Consider the following 25,392-nt stretch of genomic DNA (forward strand, 5'->3'; position numbering starts at 1 on the left):
TGGATGTGTCGGACGCCCGGTTGGTATGCCCTCGAGCTATCCTATCCGCCTCTTGGTTCCCTGTTATGCCAGTGTGCCCTGGTACCCAGATGATGGTATGCTGAACTTTGTTTCCCGGGTCGCATGAGCAGAGTATGTGGCGTGCTCTGCGCCCAATTCTGCCGTTTGTAAAATTACGGCATGCTGCTTGAGAGTCTGTTATTATTGTTAGGGACCTGCCAGATCGATAGCCCTCCAGTGCTGCCAGAGCCACAGCTGCCTCTTCGGCCTCGACTACCGTGCAGTCCTGTAGTGATGCGCTGGTGATCTCCTTGAGGTCCGAATTAACCACCGACGCCACTGCTCTGCTGTTGTGTCTTCCGTCTTTGACGAACGTTGCCGCGTCCGTATACCTTGTGTTGTCCTTGTTCGCCAAGGTTCTCTGCACGTACTCCGCTCTTGCTTCTCTACGCGCCTTGTGCAGGTTCCGGTCCATATTCTTGGGTATCGGTGCGACTCGCAGTGTACTGCGATACTTGTCCGGAATGGCCTCGGTACGCTCGATCTCTTGGATAATGTTGCCGCCGCCATATCTTCGCAGGAGCACCCTTCCCGTGGGGGTCTGCATCAACCTACGTGCCTGAGAGCATAGTAGTGCTTCTCTTAGTTCACTGAAGGTATTGTGCAGTCCCAGGGCCAGCAGTTTCTCGGTCGATGTGCGCTGCGGCAGGTGAAGCGCAGTTTTGTACGCCTTTCGCAGTATGGCGTCCGCTTGTTCTTCTTCTTGCTTGGTACATTTGTGGTAGGGAAGGCTATACACCACTCTGCTAACCACAAGGCTCGTGACTAGCCTAAGTGTGTCGCTCTCCTTCATGCCGTGTCTCTTGCTAGATACTCTGTTGATCATACGGGCTACCTGCATGGTGGCAGTCTTCAGCAGTGTCAGAGTATGATTGCAACGTTGATTGGACTGAAGCCACATCCCCAGGATCCGAATGGTGGTCTTCTCCGGAATGCGTTGTCCCGCGAGGTATACGTTGAGGCTGAGCTCATCGTTTGTAGGGACCGTTCGATTTTGTTTGCCTCGCCACACCCTTAGGAGCTCGGACTTCTCCGTCGAGCAGGTGAGGCCCCTGGCCCTAACGTAGGTTTCTACGCAGGTGGCCGCTTTTTGCAGGCACTCTTCTTTTTCGCTGAGCGATCCTCGGTTCACCCATACCGTGATGTCGTCAGCGTAAATGGCGTGCCGTATGCCTTCAAGTTGTTCGAGTTGTCTTGCTAGCCCGATCATTGCGACGTTGAAGAGGATGGGGGAGATGACCGACCCTTGAGGAGTTCCCTTGTTTGGGGTGCGAAACTTCTCTGATCTGACTGCTCCCAGGCCGATTGTTGCTGTCCGGTTAGAGAGGAAGGCCTTGACGTAGCCATGAATCCTTCTGCCACAGTTCAGGCTATCCATTCCTGTGAGTATGGCTTCGTGGCTGACATTGTCGAAGGCTCCTTTAATGTCCAGAGCCATGATGACGTGTTCGCTGTTTCGTGGGACGTTGCTGAGCACCTCCTCCTTGAGCTGGAGGAGCACGTCTTGCGTCGATAATTTAGCGCGGAACCCAAACATGCTGGGGGGGTACAGCTCGTTGTCCTCCATATAATTTTGTAGCCTCATTGTAACCACCCGCTCATACAGCTTGCCTAAGCATGACGTGAGAGAGATTGGTCTAAGATTTTCTACTTGCAGTTTTTTGCCAGGTTTTGGAATCATCACTACCTCCGAATGCTTCCACTCCTCGGGTACTGTCTCCTCCGCCCAGTGCTTGTTGAGATAGTCAGTAAGTTCGACTACCAGCTCATCACTGAGGTTGCGAATCAGCGCGTTCTTTATCTTGTCTGCGCCTGCAGCCGTATTCTTAGTGGTATTTCTTATTGCTGCGTATACTTCTTCTTTGGTTATAGGCCTGTCCAGATCAGAATTTTCCTTCCCCTTGTAGCACTCCGTGTAGACTGCTGGGTCACCGTCCCCGAAGCACTTGTGCCTTACTCTTTCTATGAGCTCATACTCTGAGCCCTGAAACTGGTGAACCAGCCTCTGTATGGCCTTGTTGTTCTCCGACTTGGTTTTAGTTGGGTCCAGGAGTGCTTTGAGTATGCTCCACGTTCGGGCGGTACTCAGGGTTCCGCTTAAGGAATTGCTAAATTGCTGCCAATTTGCTCTCGCCAATTGTTCCGAATACTCTTCTGTCTTTTGCGTAATTTCCGCAATCTTCAGCTTTAGCTTCCTATTAAACTTCTGTCTTCTCCATCTTTTGGTCAGGCTCTGTCTTGCCTCCCATAGCCGAAGCAGTCTAGAGTCTACCTCCGGTATTTGCTCTGTGCGGTGAATCTCCTTGGTGTACTCGCTTTGCCTTTCCTTCAGCATGTTCCCCCATTCCTCGATTGACAGTATCGCGCCCAGCGGATGTCCATCACAGGCTTGTCTAAAGGCATCCCAATCCGTTATTTTTGCTGTACCTATCCGACGCTTTACGTGAGCCATTCCGATTTGCGTCTTGATGATGTAATGATCACTACCCAGGGTTTCCAGCATATTTTCCCAGACCGCCTGTCTCGCTCTTCTTACGAAGGTGAGGTCAGGGCTGGTGTCCTCCTGGACGCTGTTTCCCATCCTGGTGGGGACCTCTGGGTCCGTTAACAGTTGGCAGTTTATGTTGTCAGCCGCCTCCTTTACTGTCGTACCCTTTTTATCGGTGGTCTTGTATCCCCAGCTAGGATCCTTGGCGTTGAAGTCTCCAACGATTACGAGCGTGTTGTTTTTAGCCAACCTGCTCACACCGTGGAAGAGGTGCGTGAATTTTCCCTTCTTCTGCTTTGGAGGACTGTATACGTTTACAATAAAAGTACTTCCCCCGTTCTTCTTTTTCGGTATAATTTCGGTAATGTCATGATCTATGTCTGTGTCAGCAATCTTGTCGTGTGCTATGGCGGCAAGGGTGTTGCTGATCAGAATGGCTGTTCGACCAGTGACCTCGTTTGCTTGGCATGTATACCCCTGTAATTTTGGCGTGAAGCCCCAGGTCTCTTGCAGAGCAATTACGTCGGGCGGAATTAACTGCTTGTTGATGAACTGTTGTAATTGTCCTTGTTTTCTTCGGTAGCCTCTGCAATTCCACTGCCAGATTTCAAGTTTTTCGTTTTTGCCTTTTCCTTTATTGGGTCTGGCCATGATTAGTTATCTGGATACAGGCCTAATGTTGGACGTCGCTGGTCAAATTTGTCTTTGACCCCTTGTGTTCTTTCTTGTTTACGCATGTTGCGTATGTCTGTGTTTTGCATCTCTATTCGTTGCTCTATTATGTTGAATTTCTGTCTCATCTCTGCCATGAACTTGACAAAGTAATCGGGTGCTTCTGATGCCTGTTCTTGTGGATGCGATGCCCTGTGAGGGGCTCCCGATTGGAGGTCCCTAACTGCTCTCATTAGCTCTTCAATCTTTTTATCCTGCTCCTCTACCTTCTGTCTGAGTACCTTATTTTCTTTTTCTAACTGAGTCTCGTGTGTACTGATGTTATTTCGACTATTGTTACCCGAGTGCGGAACAAGCGATTTGGGAGGGCCTGCATCCCAGCTCACCTTGCCGATGTTAATGTTGTTGTTGGGCTTCTGCTTCTTCTGGTGCCGTTGCTGCTGCGGCTGTTGCTTGCCTCCCTTGATGCCTTGGGACGACTGGGGAGCGTTGGTCCGTGATCGGCTTCGCGAACTGTTCCGTGAACGACTCCGCGAACTCCCCCTCCGCTCCTGGCTCTGGTTCCGGGATTGGCTCTGGTCGCCCTCTGAGCATCAAATCTACCAGGGTTCATCACTCGTGTAGCGCAGGTTACACCGGTGTCGTCCGCATTTGCTTTCGTGCCGGTGTGTTCAATGTGCGCGGGTTGCGCGCCTGTCGCCCGTGCCTTCTGTGTTTATCGTGCGACTCACGAACATTCCTCAGAAAAAAACAGATATATCTGCAGCGTACATGTGTCCTACGTGGTGTGTACTAGAAATGTGCGGTGGTGTACGATGTTTTTACAGCCAAGTGGCTGCAGTGCGTTCCAGCGAATAAACGCGATTACGTAGTGTTTCCTGGTTATCTTTGTGATTTACCTGCATCTGCGATAGAACCCACGAGGCGTTTGCATGACCTTGCATTGTGATTGTGGAATTTAGTGTTTTGTTTGCCTTCTTCAATGAGTGGCCTTTTATAGACGTTCTTGCTTGATAATAAAAAAAATAAATATCTGTAATGGGGCTGAAATAATCCGGCTTTTTATTCCTTGAAAATTGACGTGAGTGGTAATTTTACAAGATAATAGCAATCCAGCTCTGGACATCGAGCTGTAAAGCAAAATATCTAAACTTGTTACAGTATGTGAATCTTGCTATGATGTGTCAATATCTCTAGCATGTTCTCAGTGCTGAGGGCTGTGCACTATGTTAAAGGTAAATGTAATTGTCTACTCATCTGAATTAGTATATATGATTTCTTCATATCATTTGTTCCAACTAGAAAAATTTCATAGGTGCATTGTTGACTTCTAGAGTTAAAAAGACACATGAGATATTACTCAACAGTATGCGTTACAATCTTTCGACATGAATTCAGGAGTATTATATGTTGTGCCATGCATAGTTACTTTGTACGTACAAAGTATTTATATGAATACACAAAATCTGATTCCTCCATCGCCTGTTGTTTGTAAGTCATGAAGCAAATAAATAATTTCAGCCTGCACTGATTGCTTGCAATACACTTCATATTCAAATGTTTGCTAAAAATCTGCGACAAGAATGATCTACCTTAGTTTTGCTTCTGCTGCTGACATTGATTTAGCAATTTCTGTAGAAAGATGTGCACCATGAGCAAAATACGGATGCAAAATAAATAGCTGATTTTGGATCAGTTTTTCGAAAGCTGCAATACCATTTATACTTTGCGCAATAAGTGCAATGTAAAGGCAATGAAGGTAACTGTAGACTTGTGTTTCGTCATTTGACGGGTAGAAACAATTTCTGGTACCCTATCTGAGCTGATGCAGCAACCTAACCCATACTTCACAGAAAAATGGAAAGTTTCTTCACAAGTGACTGATTCACACAGGCTTGGGAATAGGACTAGCATATTTAATGAAATCATTCTGAAACATAATTAATCAGCATTCTAAAGATGAATGGATAGTGGTAACATCGCCAGTGGCTCACAAGTGGTTGTGTTATACTCCTGTCACAGTGGACATTTTAATGTCATTCGAATCGAATGGCATTAGCATTGAATGACATTATTCGGTTGTTACGCAGCAATATTTAATGCCATTAGAATCGAATTACTTCTGCAATCAAATGAATCTGAAAAAAATCAGTCGGCTTTGCACTCGTGGCGAATGACTAAAATGACATTGAGCATTCATAATTTCAGAAGCAGTAATGTAAAGAGGTAATTAATTTTGTGTTATTTAAGGCATCTGCTATTTCGACTAGAGGAAAGCTGTACGGCAGGCTTTCACAAAATGTTTTTTACTCTCCACCTCAGTGGCGTCTGGCGGCTGTCGCTTTACTGGTCAGTCATACTGCAAGCAGTCGAGTGCCTGTATGCATCTATTTGACAGTCTCGCCTCTTCCTCCGATTGCTTTGTTCACAATGCAAAGCACACAACAACTGACGGCTTCGGCTACTGCCGTATTGTCAGCCGTATTGTTTGTCTTCAATTTATTGGCTATGGCTACTAAGCTGGTCAAGCCTTGTTTTTGCTTGTAGTGGCTAGAAATTCTGGAATTGGAAGTTTTATATGCGTGTTATTCTGGTGAAGTGACACGCCATATTTATGTTAAAATAAGTTGACTTTCTACATAGACATTCTACATATACCTTGCTCTTGTTCTCTCACCAATTTTTTTTGCAATGATTGCCATTGATATCATGACCGAATGACATCGATTTTTGTTGTGTACCACCACCACAGGTCGAATGGCATTTATTGCACTGAACGTAATTTGCATCTAATGACATTAAAATGTCCAGTGTGACATGTATTAGATATGGTATAGCAGCTTACACTTTGAAGGAGTTTCGGTACATTAGCATGTTCCATAAGCTAGGGTGAATCGATACGTACTGGCCCACCTGTCACACGTGTAAAGCTGATGTTATTAAAGCTTAGCCTTAATTTTCTATGTTTAGTTAGATTAGGGCAGTTTGTCTTGGCGTAAGCTTATAGAGATTTTATTCAGCATAGCACATATAACTTTGGTAACATGAGACACTAGGTTACACTATTCCTCATCTCTGGTTACAGTTACGTGATTATGCGTGTTCTGCTTAAATATGTTGGCAGTTTATTTATGTCATGGCCAGACAATGTCGGCTGACGGCAATTTTTCTTGGTTCATTGGTTCTGCAGCTGTGCTTGAAGGCCACCTCGACGTATATAAGTAGCCAGCTCCAAAGGACCTGGCGTTTTAAATGTGGCCCTCCCGTCCCTGAGGCACGACGTTAATTAATTTAGTCACAACTCGAGATCCGCGATACAAGTTGACTCATATATAGGCGGGCAGCACAGCGATCGTGAGTCGCGGTGGTTTGCGTGGCTTGCGTATGTGTTTGCTCATCGCTGCCAACCATGTCAGGACAGCCAGCGGCATTTTCATCAGGCACGACAAAATTGTAGAGACGTTTATTGTCCTGACGAAGATAGGTTCTAAGCCTAGTGGCTCCCAGCGATATCAGCGGCTGCAAGGGGAGCCTAAATAGACGGCACTCCGCTGCGGCGACACTCGCGTTGATAACATCGCGTCGACATAACATCGACACTCGCGTTTAGTAAGATCGTTTTGTGTAAAACGAAGGAGTGCTGAGCATAGACGTTTGTTTGCAGCTTCTTGGCTGCGAAGTATTCTGGTCGTGTTTGCAGGGGCTTGTTCGTATACCACACGAATCGCCGCGGAAACCACTCCGACGCGTTGCACGGTGGATCGCGCGCAAAGCAGGTGTTTCCCGAACGCGACGGAGAGCGCCGCCGCTCAAGTCTGTTGCTTCCAGTGCCTTCCAGTGTGAAACCAGCACGTTTTTTGACACTGGATCGCACATGGGGACGCTGGCGCTCGCTGGGACTGACTGGGACACGTGAGAACGCTGGGTCCCACTGGACGAGACGCTGGTTCCACTGCCATGACTCTCGGGCGCACTGGTTTGTGCTGTACAGGCGCTGGTTCTCGCTGCAGTTCGCTGGTTCGCACTGGAAACTGCGCTGGGTGTGTTTGTGCCGCGCTGGTTCCAGTGCGCGAGGACGATCGCTGCTGAATATTCAATGCTTTATACAATTTCATCGCTTGATACTAGTCTCTTGTCCTAAATAACGTTATATCTTGGGGTCATAACACTCTATTTCGTGTCGCAGCTTGGTGCAAAGGTGCGTAAGTTGCCCTGTTTATACATGCACATTTGACATTGAAGATCACTCTCGTTTTTCTTGCATTTTCCCTTTTGACTGGGCGGATAGCTAAATTCTTGAACGAAATCACGCATACGCAGAGGACGCCGCGTTTTTTAGTAGTTTGCGCGTAACATATGACTGGGATTTGTCGCAGTGTTGTGGAGTGGACATGAAATCCAGTTGTTCAGACGCGCTCGAACGGACCCCGAGTTCGAAGCCTACCGCTGATTGATATTATCGCACCGACAACGAAGTTGAGGCGATTCGCGCGCTTCCACTTTCCCTATCGTACTAAAAGAAGGTTCTGGGGCTCAAATACACGCATTTTAGCTTTCGCCAGCTACCCGCGCCGAGATCGCTCCCCGCCACGGAGTGGTCCCCACGGAAGCTCAGGCGTATCCGCCGAGTCCGTCTGCACGCTATCGGCGCGTCTGGGCTCAGGAACCAACAAGACTAAACAAGGATAAATCACTCCATATTTCAACTTTCGCATCGGTGTTCTTAAATAAACTGTTTTTTTCTTTCGTGTCTACGGTGCCAGTACAAGAAGCGATGCGCGCCGATGTGACGCGTCATAAACACAAATAAGTATACGTGCTGTCGCCGAAGGCTGCCAGCACTAGCCTGCGCTTCTCTGACGAAGATATATGACTAAACGGACGTGTCAATTGAATCGCATAACTGAACTTAGAAAACGTTGCATATCCCATGCCTGAAGAACAAGAAACGGCTATCGAAATCAGTAGTAACAGCCCATACAGCTTCCCGGGTCGGCGGTTAATTTAGGACTTTTTTCGTAGTTAAAGTACCTATCGCAAGTGCAAATCGATGTCGTGACACTTCCAAGCATACTACTCAATAAGAACAGCAACTTTAGTTCTCTGGTACAGGCGTGAGTTTTAGTTGGTGAGCAATAACACATTTACTATCTGTACGAGACCTGTCTCTGCCAAATTAAACTATGGTGAATTATCCTTAGGGTACCACTTCCTCACATGGCGTAGTGGTAAAGCACCGCGCTTGGGAACTGAAGGTCAGTCGTTCGATTCCTAATTTGACCTTTTTTTTTTTTTTTTTCACTAGTACGTTCTTTATTGCTTTCTATAATATAACAATATATATACGTTTCCGGGCACCACGTATTTAACGCGCAAGAGCTCTTTTTCGCACCAGTACGCCGTGCCTGACTAGCGCCCCAGCATGCACCGCGCGACACGGGCCCATAATCCGGCGTTGTATTGGACACTGGGCGGTTTTGCAATAGGATTGCCAGGGAAGCGGCAGCGACAGCTGCAGACGACGCAACGAGGAGGCAGCGTGATACATTTCGTCGTCTGTTTCGATTAGTAAACGTCGCTGTGACGAAGAAGTCGCACTTTCTGCTGCAATTTGCTCAAGTTTGTGAACTGCTACCGACAGTTGTATACCACGACTTGTTTTGCGTTCAATGTACAAACGGCGCGATCTCGTAGACTGAGCGGCTGTACACAGCCAAAACATGCCTTGCACAGGCGCACGACATCTTGTCGCATTGGCGATTTCTCGGACACCGAAAATATTATCGCGGATTTTCAAGCGTACAACCCAGGGAAGACGTCCAGCGCGTTTGAGCAGCGAGTGCAAATAACCTTGACACGTTCACACAAAACACTAATCGGTCGTTGCAGCTACTCGGTGCACTGATGATACGTTCTCTCGGCAAATGATCACATGAAATAACCAACGAAGGCACTGGAGCTTCACAAGGTTCACACGGACGCGCGCTGACACACGCACGCACGTCGCTATTTACTCCGTGGGGAGTTTCCAACCACGTGACCTGAAACTCCGTGCGGAGTATAATCGTGTCATGTCGTTTTTATACTCCGTTCCTAACCTATCGGAGTATAATGAAGACATGTGCCGTCTTCACTCCGCTATGACGGAGTAAATGCTTGGGGCATGGGAGGTATTGGGGCTGATAAGCCGATAAAACTCCCATCTCGGCTAATTTTTACTTACAGTGTACCTTGGACAGTTTAGGAGCCAGTATAACTGACTGTTTGTAAATACCCAAAGATCAGCAGTCAGGTTACAGTGAAAGAGACCGAAACAAATGGAAGATGATGCGGTGAAACTCTAAGTGTATTTGCTTTTGCACTTCAAGGCTAAGCGCCAAAAGAATGTTTAACGGGCTCTCTAGCAAGCTTTTTTCAATCACCACAAATATATGGTATCGAAGAAATGCAAAGTCAGTGTATTTACTAGACATATTTTAACGCAATATACGGTCATACCAAGATATCATATGGTTTAGTCATCCGTTGCTTGAGAGTGATTGTACTTAAATAGGAGGAGTAAAGTGAGATGGTGCTTTTGACTATTTAGTTATCTACATGTTGCTCTCTCTAATGCACAATTTCTTATCAATTAGTTTTGTTTCACGCTGTCCATTTATATGGTCTTGCCTCAAGTGGTTGGCTTGCGAAATGCATTGATGATGTGTGACAGTCAAGGTTGTAAGAAGCAGCAGTTGACGCTGGTGTGTGTAATTACAGTTTATATGAGTGGTATACCAGCAGTGGTCTTTAAGAACAAATGTCCTTTGCGTTGCGTTAGCTTCAATCACTTCGCCTTTACCAGCCTCAAATTTATAGATTTGTGCTCATTACGAAACAGGCTGCTCTATATGTATTAGGTCAGCAAATGCGGTTGAGAGAAAGTTCATATCAAGTCCGGAACTTACTAATACCTAATGAAGGCGATAAAAATAATCACAAACACAGCTCAAGTGAGAGATCCTCGAACTGAGCCTAGAAGTGACCGCATCATGGCGATACACTGTGCTGTATTATCCATATATTTATCTTTTATGTGTGACAAAAATATCACATTCTCCAAAATGCAGCGAGCATTCTGACGCCGTCACCACCTGTAGTGTAACGTGTGGGCGCTGGTTGTTATGATTTCAAGTATTAATACACTTTGTTAACTTGTTACGAAGAGTATCTCGAAGGTGCTTACGCTTCATTACTTGTATTTACATCAACTTAACGTATATCAAGAACGTATTGCCCGGGGTGCGCTCGAAAGGCACGAGCCTCGCGACCTACCATAAATGGGCCGAACTAGGACAGTGAAGAGTAGGGCATATCCCCGGGTTGACGCTTGGCCAACGTCCCGACGCGTTAAACCGTCGGTTGCCGGCATTTTAATAAAGCTATTCATATGCTATCCTAAGCGACCACAAATTAATACAGGACGGATACCGTACTTTTTTTCTGGTTCAGTAGGACGTCTGTACAGCGCCTGTCGAAAGAGCAGCAGAGTAATCTAATCCTACTAACGAGCCCATACGCTTCTTTGAACTAAACGCCGTCGTGTAAGTTACGTGCAGTGATGTACCACAGAAGCTTCATTGTGCAATAAATACAAGATAGCTACAGACGTCTCATCATATAGGAACAAGACTTCCGTGCGTGAGTACTGCTTACGATTGAGTTATCCTGCCCGCGGCTTTTCACCAAGTCCGTCAGTGCATGGTTAAAATCTTACAATTTGCAGTTTTGCCAAAAAGCGACGCTTTGAAAGCGACAGCAACCTTTAGCGCAAGTGCTGACATTTTTTGCATGGTACTTGCGGGTCTGAATATATACTCATTAAAGTACCCTGTTATATTCACTGGTATTTCATTCTGCCGTTGTTTCCGTTCTTCCGCCGTAGCAGCATATGAAGCCCGCTAAGATGGCATGTCCTAACCGCGAAAGTGGATTTATTCATCGTCAAATTCTAAATTTACTCTTTGTATAACAGGCCTTAAATCCTTGTGTATAAATTAGTGAAAGAAATATTGCGTATACTATGTCATTCGTTAATGACGTATAATTGGTGTGGCCTTTTATGCTATCTTTATCTATATAGATGTTAGGCCAGAAAAATATTGCACGCTTTCAATGTTTGAGTGGCTATAGGATAACCACAAAAATTATTAATTATGTATGTCACGTGTTTTTTGTATTTGTATTATTTTTCAATAGTGTTGTGATGCTAACTTGTATATGTGACACACTTTTTATCGTCTGATGTTTGGCGCTGCTTGTAAAACGGGGCCGTGGACCACGTAAAGCATTATGATTTTTTTTTGTTCAGTCTTCAACATCATTGGTGTCGAAATATAGCGGTTTGAATTGAATAGTATATGATGATAGACATCACAGAAAGGCCAACATGCAGCTGTTGCATTTTCTATTGGGTAACCTTGGGCTTGCGCTGATGTTTCGGGAGCGAAAGCGACCTTTCAGGGGCTACGTTAAGGAGAGCTGAAGGAGACCAACACGAGGGAAGTATATTTAGAATGCTTAGTGCATAAATAAACCTTCGCAGATGTATGCTAAGCGGATCAACTGATACATCAACTACAGCCACGTGAGCTATCGTAGATTTTCTGGCGTCCTGTCTGCTGGCTTCCTTAGTGATGATTCATCACCGACACCACCTGAGTGTTCTCATCGGCGCACCAGTCATACGGCCACTTCGGGGCTCCACGCATGCTTTGTTGCTGGACCGTTGCTCAGCTTTCAATGCCGCAGCCGCACAGGCTGCTTGATAAAATCCGACGCGCAGCCGGTAAAATGTTACATAAGGAAAAAAAATTGCGGATTATTTTGCTGAAGAAGCTGCACAAAGAAGGTGTTGTCTAGTTGACATTTATAATGAATAATATGTAACACCGAAATGAAATTTCGGCACTTCCATTCAGGATGCGTTGATTGTCGTTCTTCGATGGACATTCCCTACCAATCACGCAGCCGCACGCCGTCGTCGCGCGAAAACCATTGTTATTTTTAAACCGCTTCGCTCTGAGCGTCAAACAACATGGTGCTGCAGCAAAGTGAAGGTGCTTCTGTTTGTAGTGCAACCAGCGATAGGAAGATGACTGAACCCATTGAAACATTTCTTAGCTCATCGCACATGCGCTTTGCCGAAAGTGCTCCGTGGTGTCCCTGCATATGCGTGGACCACATACACACAAACGCCACGTTCGAATGGAACGGCAGACAACATGCAGAGCTTGCATAGAGGTGTAACTCTCTATTTCTGTTCACATGTTTCTCTTGTGTTTGTGCGCGTATGCGCGCGCGCGAGTCCGGGTCGTTGTAAACGTGATAATTCAGCGACAATATGTCCACGGAAATTATTGAATCGAACTGTATCCCTTGCATACGTCCCTTTAAAGCTAACTTTCAGTGACTCCCTGAGAAAAAAACATGCTCTGGTGCCCTTCAACGCACCTTGTGATGCCGTGAGCACTAAGTAATATGAGTTCAAACATTCACATTTACGTTCGTCTCATTCCTTCCAGGTGCTGTCGTGGCGCGCGAGTACGGTCTACCGTGTGTCGTTGGTATCGAGGGTGTCACCACGATGCTCACGTCCGGTGAGTGCTTTGTGTTTCTGGACGCCACCGGGAACGTTAAGAGAGAGAGAGAGAAAAATGATAAATGAAAGGTAGGGAGGTTAACCAGGACTGAGCCCGGTTGGCTACCCTACACTGGGGAGAGGGAAAGGGGGACGGAAAGATTAAAAGAAAAGAGAAAGTCCACTGGAGATATCAGTCGGTCACTCAGTCCGGATCACAGACGTTGACTCAATCCGGTCGCTTTCAAATATCGCAGCAGCGCTTTTGTGGCCTTTTGTAGCTGTGATATGCGAGGCCATGATCCCAAGATCTTGTTCAAGGTGAACGGCTTTCCATCTAGCTGATTGAGAGCTGTGCAGAGGTCTTGCCTTTCATTTTCATAAGATGGGCAGTAGCACAGTAGGTGTTCTATGGTTTCCTCGACACCGCAGGCATTGCACTCGGCGCTATCAGCCATTCCAATCAGAAATGCATAAGCATTTGTGAATGCGACGCCCAAACGTAAGCGGCATAGCACTGTTTCCTCATTTCGCGGAAGACCTGGTAACAGCCGCAGTTGCATGTAGGGATCGAGGGAAAGCAAGCGATGGTGAGTGAATTCAGATGTGCGCCACGTCTCCAATGTCAAAGAGTGCGCTAGCTTGCCTAAGTGTTGGGCTGCGTCGGTCCGCGATAAAGGTATTGAAACAAGGGTTGCTCCCTCGTGAGCTTTTCTAGCAGCTTCGTCAGCGAGGTCGTTGCCGGAGATACCGCAATGACCAGGCAGCCACTGAAACACGACGTCGTGTCCTTTCGCGATCATGTGATGGTGCATTTCTCGTATCTCCGACACGAGTTGTTCACATGACCCGCGACGAAGAGATGCCAGAAGACATTGTAAGGCCGCCTTCGAATCGCAGAATATAGCCCACCGATTAGCCGGTTGGTTATTAATATAATCAACGGCACCTCGGAGGGCAACAAGCTCCGAACTAGTCGATGTTGTCAAGTGAGAGATCTTGTATTGGATGCTTAGTGAACGGGATGGTATAACCACTGCGCTGGTGGAGCTGGTCTGAGTGGAAGAGCCATACGTATATATATGTACTCGATCAAAGTAGAAAGTGTGCAAACAATCCAGAGCTGCTTGCTTCAAGGCCAAGGTAGGCAGGTCGGTCTTTTTTCTTATCCCTGGAATCGTAAGACGCACTTGAGGTTGTTTTAAACACCACAAAGCTGAGGTTGAACGTGCAGAGGGTGTGAAACCCGATGGTAAGGAGGCACGATGGATGTTGACCTTGTTGGAGAAGGACGCCTGTGGTCGTCGTTCTGGCAGGCACGCAAGAAAGCTTGACTGCATCCGTGAAACATGACGAACATGGGTTCTAAGCGTTTCGGTGCTAATATAAGTTGTGATCGGATGGTCTTGAGCGATTATAATGGTTCCAGCTGTCGAGGCGCTGCGCGGAAGGCCTAGGCAAACACGTAGTGCCTGTGCCTGCACGCTCTGAAGTGCTCGAAGATTTGACTTGCAGGTTTTAGCAAGCACGGGGGAGCTATAGCGTAGGAATCCGATGAACAGTGCTCGATATAACTGTAGCATGGAGCCCACTGACGGTCCCCATGTTTTGCCGGCGATGAACTTGAAGACGTGAACAATAGATGTGAGCTTCTTCTTTAAGTGGGCAACATGAGGGCTCCAAGTGAGGTCCCGGTCTACAATGACGCCCAAAAACCGGTGATTTCTCTTGTAGGAGATAGGCTGACCATTGATGCATACTGGATAAGGAGTCATCGTTTTTCGCGTAAAAGCGACTAATGCACATTTTTCTGTTGAGATGGTAAGGCCTTGTGTGTGAAGGTAGTCAGATGCCTGTGTTGCTGCTTTCTGTAGCCGTGCGCGAACCTGCAGGCGAGTGACCGCTGATGTCCAGATGCAGATGTCGTCGGCGTAGATTGAAACACTCACTGTTTCCGGTAGGGATTCGGCCAGCCCAAGAAGCGCGAGGTTGAAAAGAATAGGGCTTAGAACACCGCCCTGGGGAACGCCTCGGCATGTGTAGTGGTCGGTAGTCGGACCATCTTCCGTTCGTACGAACAAGGACCTTTGTGTCAAGTAGTTACTGACCCATCGATATACTCGCCCTCCTAGTTCAATTGTCAGAAGTGCGTCTAGAATGGTTTGATGGGAAACGTTGTCGTAAGCGCCTTTCACGTCAAGAAAGAGCGCTACTGATAATCGCTTCCGAGATTTTTGTTGTTCCACAGATGATACGAGATCGATGACACTGTCAATCGATGAACGACCGCGTCGAAATCCCGCCATAGAGTCAGGGTAAATTTTATGATGTTCAAGGTACCATTCGAGACGCATGAGGATCATACGTTCCATAAGCTTCCCGACGCAGCTGGCAAGAGCTATAGGCCGATAGGATGCCAATTCGAGCGGGGACTTTCCTGCTTTTAGAAGCGGTACCAGGCGGCTGCGTTTCCATTCCTGTGGGACGACACCATCTTGCCATGAAGTATTAAAAAGGCTGAGGAGTTCTCTTCGTGCTTCTCTGCCTAGGTGGCGCAAAGCAGTATATGTTATGCCATCGGGTCCTGGTGAAGACGAACACCTACATAGCGCCATAGCAGCTTCTAACTCTTCCATAGAGAATGGAGCGTCCATACTTGCATCTCGTGGGTCGGGTATGTTGCCTAGAGCCATGTCAGGGACTAAAACTGTGCCGCCGGCGACGTTCGCACAAAATTCCTCTGCGACGTCTATCTCGCGGCGGTTTTGATAGAGAGCAAGGGCGTTGAATGGGTGTCGTTGCTGGGGACTTGAGCAAAGACCCCGTAGGGTACGCCACACACAGGACAATGGCTTGCGGGGGTCTAGTGAGTCGCAAAAAGATTTCCATCTTTGATCCGCTAGCTTATCCATTCGGCGTTTGATCTTCTTTTGCATGCGCCGAGCTTCTCTGAGGTCAAGAATTGACTTCGTGCGCCTGTATCTCCTTTCAGCTCGGCGACGTAGTGCACGAAGCCTTTCCAATTCAATGTCATTATCTGTACGCTTTGATGGATGTGTGAAGCAGCGTGTGCAATCTTGCATAGCGTCAGCAATTATGTCTTCTAATCTGCGTGAAATATGTGTCTTGCATGTGTCTTCTACGCGATCTTGAAAGACTGACCAGTCGATTTGGCGAGAGACAACCGGTAATGCGGCGTCTAGTCCATCGATTCTCACATAGGTCGGTATATGATCACTGCCATGGGTTTCAACATCAGTGAACCACTGCACGCTCAAAGTCAGGCAACGTGACACCAAAGTCAAGTCAAGGCAGCTACTGTATGTAGTTCCTCGCAGAAATGTCGGGCTTCCGTCATTTAGAAGACACAGGTTGTGGCCTGATGCAAAGGATACTAGTGACCTGCCCCTCGAATTTATCCTGGAGCTTCCCCATATATGGTGGTGAGCGTTGAAGTCCCCTGTTATTATCCAAGGACCGGGAGTATCAGCCATAATATCTTCCAGTCGTTTTCTATCAAACTGACTTGTTGGGGAAAGGTAGACGCCAATAAGAGTAAAAGACAGCTTCTTCTTTTTCACAGTAACACAGACGTATTGGTTACCGTCGTGTGGCGCTACGTGTTGGGAAAAATACGTTAGGTCCTTGCGAATGTAAACCAGAACCTTACTACCACGGACACACGTGTTTGAAAGAAAAGATTCATATCCCGATAGTCTTATGCAGGCTGATAAGTTCGGTTCACAGATGACCAGTATAGGAAAATGGTTTGCAAATACGAACTGTCGGAAATCCGAAATACGAGACCTCAGGCCTCTCGCATTCCATTGGAATATGGAGGCACGTCTCACATCATCCCGGAACGATCTTTGTTGTTGTCGATGAGCCATGGTTCTGCTGTAGAAGTTCTCAAGCACTGGACTTCTGAAGGCTCGCCAGAACCGGACTGATGGCATCCAGCACTTGCAATGCACTTCGAGCTGTTGGTGTCTGTAGCTTGTCCAGTAGAACACGAATAGCACTCACCAGAGAGCTGATCATAACAACAATTTGTTGATCTTGGTCCGCCAATTTATCAGGAACAGACGAAGTGTCCCCTACTGTAGAAGTATCATTTCGCTCAGTAGGGGCATGTAGCTTCGGGAGTGCAGGCCACGCGTCAGCAGCCGTGCTGTTCGATGTAGCCTTGTCCTTTGAGCTGACTGCGTTTGGCCTGGGCGGAAGCGTGGGTGGTAATATACGTGTGTGGCGTTCTGCAGAGGCTTTGGAGGCTCTTGATCGACGTCGGCGACGTGATCGTCGTCGCCGACGTCGATCACGTCGGCGACGACGCATCTGATTACGAACCTGCAGAAAATCGATTTCAACATAATTATGTGTGAGAGAAAGATAACTTTTTTTCACGTTACACGCTAACTGCGTGCGCGTACATCCCCAGATGACAAACGCAATTAAACCCAATGAGGTTATGAATAAACTACCGCGTTTTCCCGCACTCTCCCTCCTGTTCCTAAATTCATAAATGTGAATGCGTAGAGGAACTATGAGGCAACTTTGTTCCTAATAAGGTTGAAATTTTAGAGTATTTGTAAGCGGTGATAAATAGTATGTATAATTTATTTTTATCATTTTAGGCGATTACGTGCAGCTCGACGGCAACACTGGTGTTCTCCGAAGAATCGCGGCTCCGGTTGCTGGCGAAGACTGAAAGACATCTTTGCAGGATCCATCTCGCCTATAAAAAATGCATAACCTAACTGATCACCCGCGAAATGTATTTTAACATATTTTAATGAAATTTAAAATGAAAAATCTAAATGTAAAATGTAGAATGAAAGAAACTGTAAATCGTCAGAGGTGCAACAGAAAGCGTTTGTACAGGACACTTTGTTCTGAATGCATTTGCATTGCCTTGTAATCACCAAACACTGTTCTACATTAGGAAAAATATCAGAAGAACATGCTTACTTTTACTTCTGCCCATGGAGTGTAAATTTGTACAAAATAGTATGCAACGGTATTTAAGTTAATGCTTAATTAATATAGTAAGTATTGTGTAATTGGTTTTCTGAACCACCCACAACTGAGCCTTAGGTCCAACATATCCAAAACGCGATTATGGGCTATGAGGTAAGTTATCCTTGGTTAAATAAGAATTTTGAGGTATCAAACTCAGCGCAGCCCTAGTCATACGTTTGGCAATACGGGAATAAACTAAAATCGGAACTGGGAATAAGAAATAAAAGAACCTTAGGTTCCATGACGACGAAGAACAATATCATGACATATCTCTGCTTGTCGGTAAGCACATGGCTTAGTTCGAAAGACCTGGGCTCGAGCTGAACACAAGTGCCATATTTGCCCCTGTGGTCACCAAGTCACCGTTTGTATTGGTTATTACAGTGCACGCGACCGGAGCGAATTTTACACAAGACGTTAGGACTGGCTGGCCTTCCTTGCAAAAAGTTGATTTCCGCTCGACGGTGAAAAGCAACTGCCGGTTCTTTGATTTCTTTGCATGATTTTTGCTGCACCTGCCTTTCGTCTGAGCTCATTTTTGAGTGCTGTAGAAAAGTGTGCAGTATGCACACAGCACGTGCCTTTAGACAGCCCACAGTTGTGCCTCAGGGTGCAATGTACGTAATTCGCGTTGCGGTAAAGAAATGTCAAGCATAGTGCGGAAGAGCGCGCAAGGGGGAGTGAGGTTATTATAGGATGTCCACGTGCTTGAACACTTTAATACCAAGTAGGTAGCGTGTTATATCCTGGAAGAAGCATTGAAATGCTTTATTATTATTTTTTTACAAGCTGCCTGATTACGCGGCTCTGCAATTTTGTTTCCTTGATGGGGCTCTTTTATTGCTGCGAATAAAATATTATGGCTAATGAGTACTGCGTCCGATGTTTTTTTGTGTCCATTCTGTTTCACTAACATAAACACGAAACAGATGCAAGTTATGTAGTTATGACAGATAGCTGTTATAGGCTTTCAAGTACGCCTCATTTAACGAGGCGCCAAGTTTCAGCCTTGTTCGAAGGCTTATGGCTTTTTTAGGTTTCTATGTTTATGTGCAATAAACATGCATGGAAGAAGTAAATTGGCTGAGAGTGTAAACATGAAGAGGGTGCTTTATTCTAAAGGAGGATAAATATGCACGATCTTCATTGACGTGTGACGCATTCGTATTCTTCACGACCGTCATACGGCCGTTCAGAATATGAATTGCTATTGCATTGTTTGTTTTTAAGCCATCCGCTTTTCATGATCTGCTAGTATTGCTGACAACGAAAGTGAAGCACTGCTTAGATTAGTGACGAAGAAATAAGGGAAAACGTAATGGTGGACAGTGACATTGCCTCTTCCAGGAAATATTGTGGGCTGACACAACAAAGCGTTGAATCAAAAACTTGGCTTCACGCATTCCTTTATGCAAGACCAGGCCGTCACCACGTCTCTTCATATATCATTTAGACAACGTCCCGTCGTGTCTTAGCAATTTGTCATGATAACAGAAATCTTTTGTTGCGTTATCGAGTTTCCAAGTTGAAAAACATGAGTGTCGTTTATTAGGCCAAATCCTAGGCGCTGCACCAGTAAGTGCCATTAGATGAATGAGATAGAGAGCAGATGTAGAGGACATAGAACCTGCTGGGTTTACACTAGGATAAAGGCAATAAACTACTTGGAAGACGGTTCGTGCGAACTGTGAGATACGTCTGATCAGCGCTATTTTTAACGGATCTGCATTGTCGACAGTACAAGCAAGAACAAAACATCGGTAATCTTCTCGACATCACCAACAGAACGTCTGGAACACATGGCGCCTCCAAGAGGAACCGTTTAAGGAAGTACATAGCATGTCATGGTGTATTTATTTTGCAGAACCCTTTCGTGACCCTAATCACCAGGACACGACGACAACGGAGAAAGTACACAGATAAATTACGGTCATCAGTGCCGCATTTCTAAGCATGTCAAATGGCGGCGGGAGTGTTTTGCTGAGAGCGCGATAGCTGACACTGACAAACGATATTGACATGGCGCTAAATTGTCTGAAGACCACGCCTGGTTTACAAGATATCCGAAAGTGTGTCGAGGTGTCAGGATATCCGGCTGTCTCCTTATGCTTATTCATATTTTTTACGCGTACTCAATGGCTATGTATGCAACTAACTACTCGTCTGTTTCAGACGTGCTGGCATTCACATAGGATGGTGAAACTTGCTAAGAGGACTTGAATAAAACGATATGGAGATACTGGCTTACACTCTTTTTGCGTATATGGCGATATTTGAGTATATATTCGATAATTATGTGAGGAGCGCGTACTGTCACAAGAAGCTGAAAAGAAAACCTTGCTTATTAAGTTATGAATATTTCCAGGAACACTGAAAACAATCTGAGAGAAGTATCATGAATGTAACGTCATGCATTTGACAGAAAAAAAAAATGCTTCAGATATAGGTTGTGAGATTTTACCCATAGCCCGAAAGTTATACTGTTTTCGAACTCCTTGCACACTGTATTGCGCATTTCATTCAAAACTCTCAAAATTACATCGCTATCCCTTACACAACATATTGATAGAGGCCAGTAGCACTGAGGACAAAAATGGCTATTAGTGCCTAAACGACGACCATGATATGAAGGTGGGGAAGGCTATCGCCTTTTAGCTATGAGGCGCTGGTCTACTTGTAAATATACTTGGATATAGCATCACGTCCAGGCCTTTCAACATAACAGTTAGCGCCTACCGTAGCCTACGTTTTTGTGTGTGTTTTCTTCCGTTACGCGCTCGTAATAAAAAGTTGCAGTTTCGACCGGAAGGCGAAGCATCGATTGCAATAGCAAATTAGCGGACTGCTATACGAAGTAAGGATAGTAGTTTTATCGGACGTATAAACTCAGAACCATTCCCTTAGTGAATTAACAAGCATGGTGTCGGCGCGCACAAGTAAACATGAACACATTTCACTCGATGAGCGCCGACACTCGCTGTCAAAACGCTGGTGGGAGCAAGTGCGGCAGCAGCAGCGAGCGAAGTGACCCTCGTGCGGCCTATCACTGCAACGCAAGAGCGGTGCGAGCACAGCACGCACAAAGGCATGAGCCGTCTACAGATCCATTTCAACATACAGCGCGCCCGACCGCGCACGACATTGGAAAGTACGCATTGCGCATAACAAAAAGCACACACCCAAATATTATGCAGAAAGACTTCACAAGCATGGCAAGAACTTCATTTGTGGGCCCCGCGTGTTTTGTAGTGAAGGCGCAGTTCAGCAGTGCCTGCCGGTGAGATTAGTTGAAGAATCCAAAAATTTCTTACTCGCCTGAGACAAAATTTACACGAATAAAAATTTCTAAATAACAAACTGCAGATAATGATCTATATCATGTATATTTACTTGGAGGGCCTTTGCGCTTACCTTACGTTTGAACACCGTGAAAATGTGGCATTTTGCCAAATTCGGTAGTCACTTTCTCGGAAAGTACTTAATGTGATTGTCTTACATTAATTTTATCAAAAACTGTAGCTACAGTAAGAAAGCGGTAAAACGTTATTGTAACTGAATCAATAAGGATGTTTATGCAAGAATTTTTCTAAACACGCACAATTTTCCATTTTATTGAGCCAAATAAATGCACAAAACACAGCAATGTGCTCGCCTATGAGGTCTCATGAAATAATTACGCCAGCAGGATATTCGAAGTGAAGACATGTCATTGTACCGAGTGTCACACTTGAGTTTGAACATTTACTTCCAACTAAGGTTTGCTTCTTTGGGAAAATTGCAAAGAGTATTTACATCATCGAAATATATTTTTTTTTTCGTGAAAGCGACTTTAGTAAAACCTCATTCACCAGCAATATCGGTCTCAGTATTAGCGGTATTAGCCCAATTTGTTCCAAGAGAAACGGCAATCATCTCGTTGGGTCGAGGACCTTTCTCTTGGAATGACCCAGATATAAAGTCAGGTTCATGCGGTACTGTATACGGAAGTGGCTTAATTGCGTTCTAGCCATCACCTCCCAAGAATAATAAAAATACATTGACTTATGGTGTTATGTTTTCCAGGGGAAAGAAAAGTACGCGTGAAGTGTGTTTCAATATCGCCAGATGACATGAACAATCGGGACGCTTCATCAACATATCGACCCACTACACGATATTAACGCGAAAGCGTTAAGGGCCCCAATTCGCAGAAAAAAAGAACGGTGTCGGCTTCCTGCGTCGGACACCACTTCCCGAAAAATCATGCTGAACCACAATCGCGCAGGCCTTCCGCGTGGCGCAAAGTCGTTAGTGAACTGATTGAGCACCTCAAAGTAGAATGCATTACAAAAATCGTGAAGTACGACCTAAGCAAAACCTACGGGCACGGTAGCGTCGGATTGTAATTTGAACATACCAGAAAACATAATTTTGTTACGCGGAAACTCCAACACGAAAAGTCAAAGATCAACGCCCTTTTTTTTTCGTTTCTAGCATTCATAGCGCGACACCCGTCGCGGTTGCTCAGTGGCTATGGTGTTGGGCTGCTGAGCACGAGGTGGCGGGATCGAATCCCGGCCACGGCGGCCGCATTTAGATGGGGGCGAAATGCGAAAACACCCGTGTACTTAGATTTAGGTGCACGTTAAAGAACCCCAGGTGATCAAAATTTCCGGAGTCATCCACTACGGCGTGCTACATAATCAGAAAGTGGTTTTGGCACGTAAAACCCCATATTTTATTTTTTTTATTCATAGAGCGACGTGGCACGCTAGGTTCCTTGCAACAACACCATCCAGATGGCGCTCGCCTCCGCAAAAGTGCAAGAAAGCTGCTGTTGCCGGAAAGCGTGACAAGCAATCAGGGGTCTTAAAACGCTATCGCGTTGCACTCTTAAAGGCGAAACTTAAGCGTCCTCCAAATTTTTTTACAGTTCATCTTCGTCTTTTTGTTTGGGAACAAATGGTTACTTTATTTATGTACATGGGAATGCTTCTTTCAGCCTCCATCCACTGTATAATAAGATACGTTCTTCGCGTTCGTATTGTACCACTCCGTAATAAGTGCCGACTCAAAAAGCGATGCTGGGGTGTTTTAGCTAAGTGTCCTTACTGTCCACTTCCCTCCCTGTCGCCCTGCTGAGTCACAGGAGAGATGCGACCAATTTGAATGTTTTAGGTGTGCGTTTAACATAGCAGATTCGACGGTTCATATACTTGCAGCACCCTCTGGCTGAATTATGTGCAGTGAAAAAAGAAAAGAAAAGGTATTCCTAGCTCTACTGGGGCTATTTTGTTGGAGTGATTCGCACCGACGCGACAAGCGTTGCCGCTGTGAAGGGAGCTAAATGATCATTTTCTTATGACCACGCTGAAGCACCCGGAAACAGAAAAACTGCTGTGTCTTGAAGTATTAGAATGCAAAGCGCGCAACCCGTTCCCTTGCGCTTCTTAGTACCCAGCGGGATGTTCAAATGGGTTAGTATACTCGCAAGTTCTCGCAATGGGTCCTCGTCTAAGCTAAACGCTTTCGAGGCTGGCGCTGCCCAGTAGCAAACAAAGCTGCAGTGAAAGCAGTTGAAGGCCTGGTTGCAGTGAAGGATCTTGGATTGATATAGCGCTAGTGAAAGACCGCGGCGACAGTCCGCGCTCCGCTTTGGAATTCTGCCAGCTTTCCTCGCGTCGTCAGCTCCCTTGCGGATAAGCGGACGGTGCATGCGCACTTGAAAACACGCACAGCGGCTCGAAAGAGCGGACCGTAAGAACGCTCAAGCAAAAAAACGCCTATGCCTCTGGGCTATCTTCAGGTTTCATAAAAGTACGACATAACATTGCTGAAGATTTCAGTATAGGTTCGCACTGAAAATGTAATATATAGACTTACACTCGCGCAACATATTGCCGAAGACAGAAAAGTAAAGTTGTCTGATATTTAAGAGAATGCGTTTATTTTGTCGCAATAAAGGTGAAAAAATTCGAGAGTGCCACTTACCGCTCTGCAAGGTTCAATAAATTATAGAACCCAAAGAGAATGAAACATGGAATCCGCTGTCACATGTTGCTTATCCTATCCATGACTACCCATATTGTTCATATTAGAAAAATCCGATCTCCCTGCGTCAACCCAAACATCATAGGTCGATGAACGATGTTTTGAATAACCAGCTCTATATAGAGATCGACAGCCGATTTATTTATTTGTGCATTTATTCATTTATTTATTTACTACCAGTTACAAATGTTGGCAAAAGGACAATATGCCGACGGTTCCTTCAGAACGACAACTTCCTGAATGAATGAAGAATGATGATCGTTGATGTGAAATAATCCATCTGTTTACCACTTCGCACCAACACGCCGGCCAGTTATTGCAATTAAAAAAATAATCAGCTTTTCCATTCTGTGAAGAATGACAAGCAGCGAAGCTGTGTTGTGTTTTACCTGAATCGACGCACCTATGTATGTATGTATGTATGTATGTATGTATGTATGTATGTATGTATGTATGTATGTATGTATGTATGTATGTATGTATGTATGTATGTATGTATGTATGTATGTATGTATGTATGTACGTGTGCATAGGACGCAGGTGGCCGTTAAACAGCGTTAAAACCGCGTTAAAACGGGTGCAGTTTTAACCGCGCCGTTAGAACTGCACCCGGTCAACGATATCCGTTGACCGATGCAGTCAAACGAGTGCACGAAACAGAGCACGTTTGTTTGCAATTTGCGACTGAGCATACTTACCAGTTTATTGGCTGAATGGAACTTGGAAGGAGTAGAGATTTATTCCAGCGGACAAACATGCGACTGTCCGTATCCCTCCAGTAGAAGCCTATGTAGAGCAGACGGAAATTCCACAATCTATTTTACAATATTTACAACTTCACTGTGGACTGCGTAATTACGAAAAGTAGATGAAACCCTGCGTAATGTTAGAGTCGTGTAAGCAGCTAATTGTCATATAATTTGTTTCGGATAGTTTCGATAAAAGAAGAGTTACAGCCGCTTTCTGTAACTGTACTGCCTGCGTAGACGGCCATGTATTGACAGCAGACAGGAATTCCGTAGCGTTTGCACCTTCACTGTGAACTAACTAATATTCGCAAGTAAAAGAAACTTGGCCGTCTAAGCGGCCAATTACAGTAGAATGTTTTCTCTAATATAACTACGCCAGATTGAGAGCTATAGAGCATTCGCGAGTAATTGGAGACGAAAATTCTTTCGTGTCGACGCGACGCGTAGATAGACGGACATAACCACCGGTGCAGTGTCGCTATATGCAGCTTGGCTGTAAAAATAAAGCGAGAAAAGGACAATGTGTATCACATTCCTCGTTGCCTTACGTATAGGCCGTAGAAAACCCCTTTCTTTTGTTGAAAGACATTGCACGTACACTTAATACGCTCCACATATACTTTAATACAAAAGAAATGTAAAAAACAGGTTCACTTTTCGCAGTTTTGAAATACAGCTAAAAAAAACACGATAGATAATCGAAGAGACACATTAACACAAAATAAGACTTGGGTATGCTGTAAAATGAACGAGAA

At 45.5% G+C, this 25,392-nt stretch overlaps 1 protein-coding gene across 1 annotated transcript in view; it reads left to right on the forward strand.

Annotated features, from left to right (window-relative positions):
* Window positions 1-18,728, forward strand: part of LOC126540570 (rifampicin phosphotransferase-like) — a 148,655-nt gene extending 129,927 nt beyond the window's left edge. Inside the window, exons 39-40 of the mRNA XM_050187408.3 lie at window positions 12,784-12,858; window positions 17,474-18,728. Coding sequence (XP_050043365.1) covers window positions 12,784-12,858; window positions 17,474-17,547 — 149 coding nt within the window. The 3' untranslated portion in view covers window positions 17,548-18,728. The remainder of the gene's footprint in view (window positions 1-12,783; window positions 12,859-17,473) is intronic.
* The last annotated feature ends 6,664 nt before the right edge of the window (window positions 18,729-25,392 follow it).

Source organism: Dermacentor andersoni, chromosome 2 (assembly GCF_023375885.2).
Source record: "Dermacentor andersoni chromosome 2, qqDerAnde1_hic_scaffold, whole genome shotgun sequence".
NCBI classification, from domain to species: Eukaryota; Metazoa; Arthropoda; class Arachnida; order Ixodida; family Ixodidae; genus Dermacentor; species Dermacentor andersoni.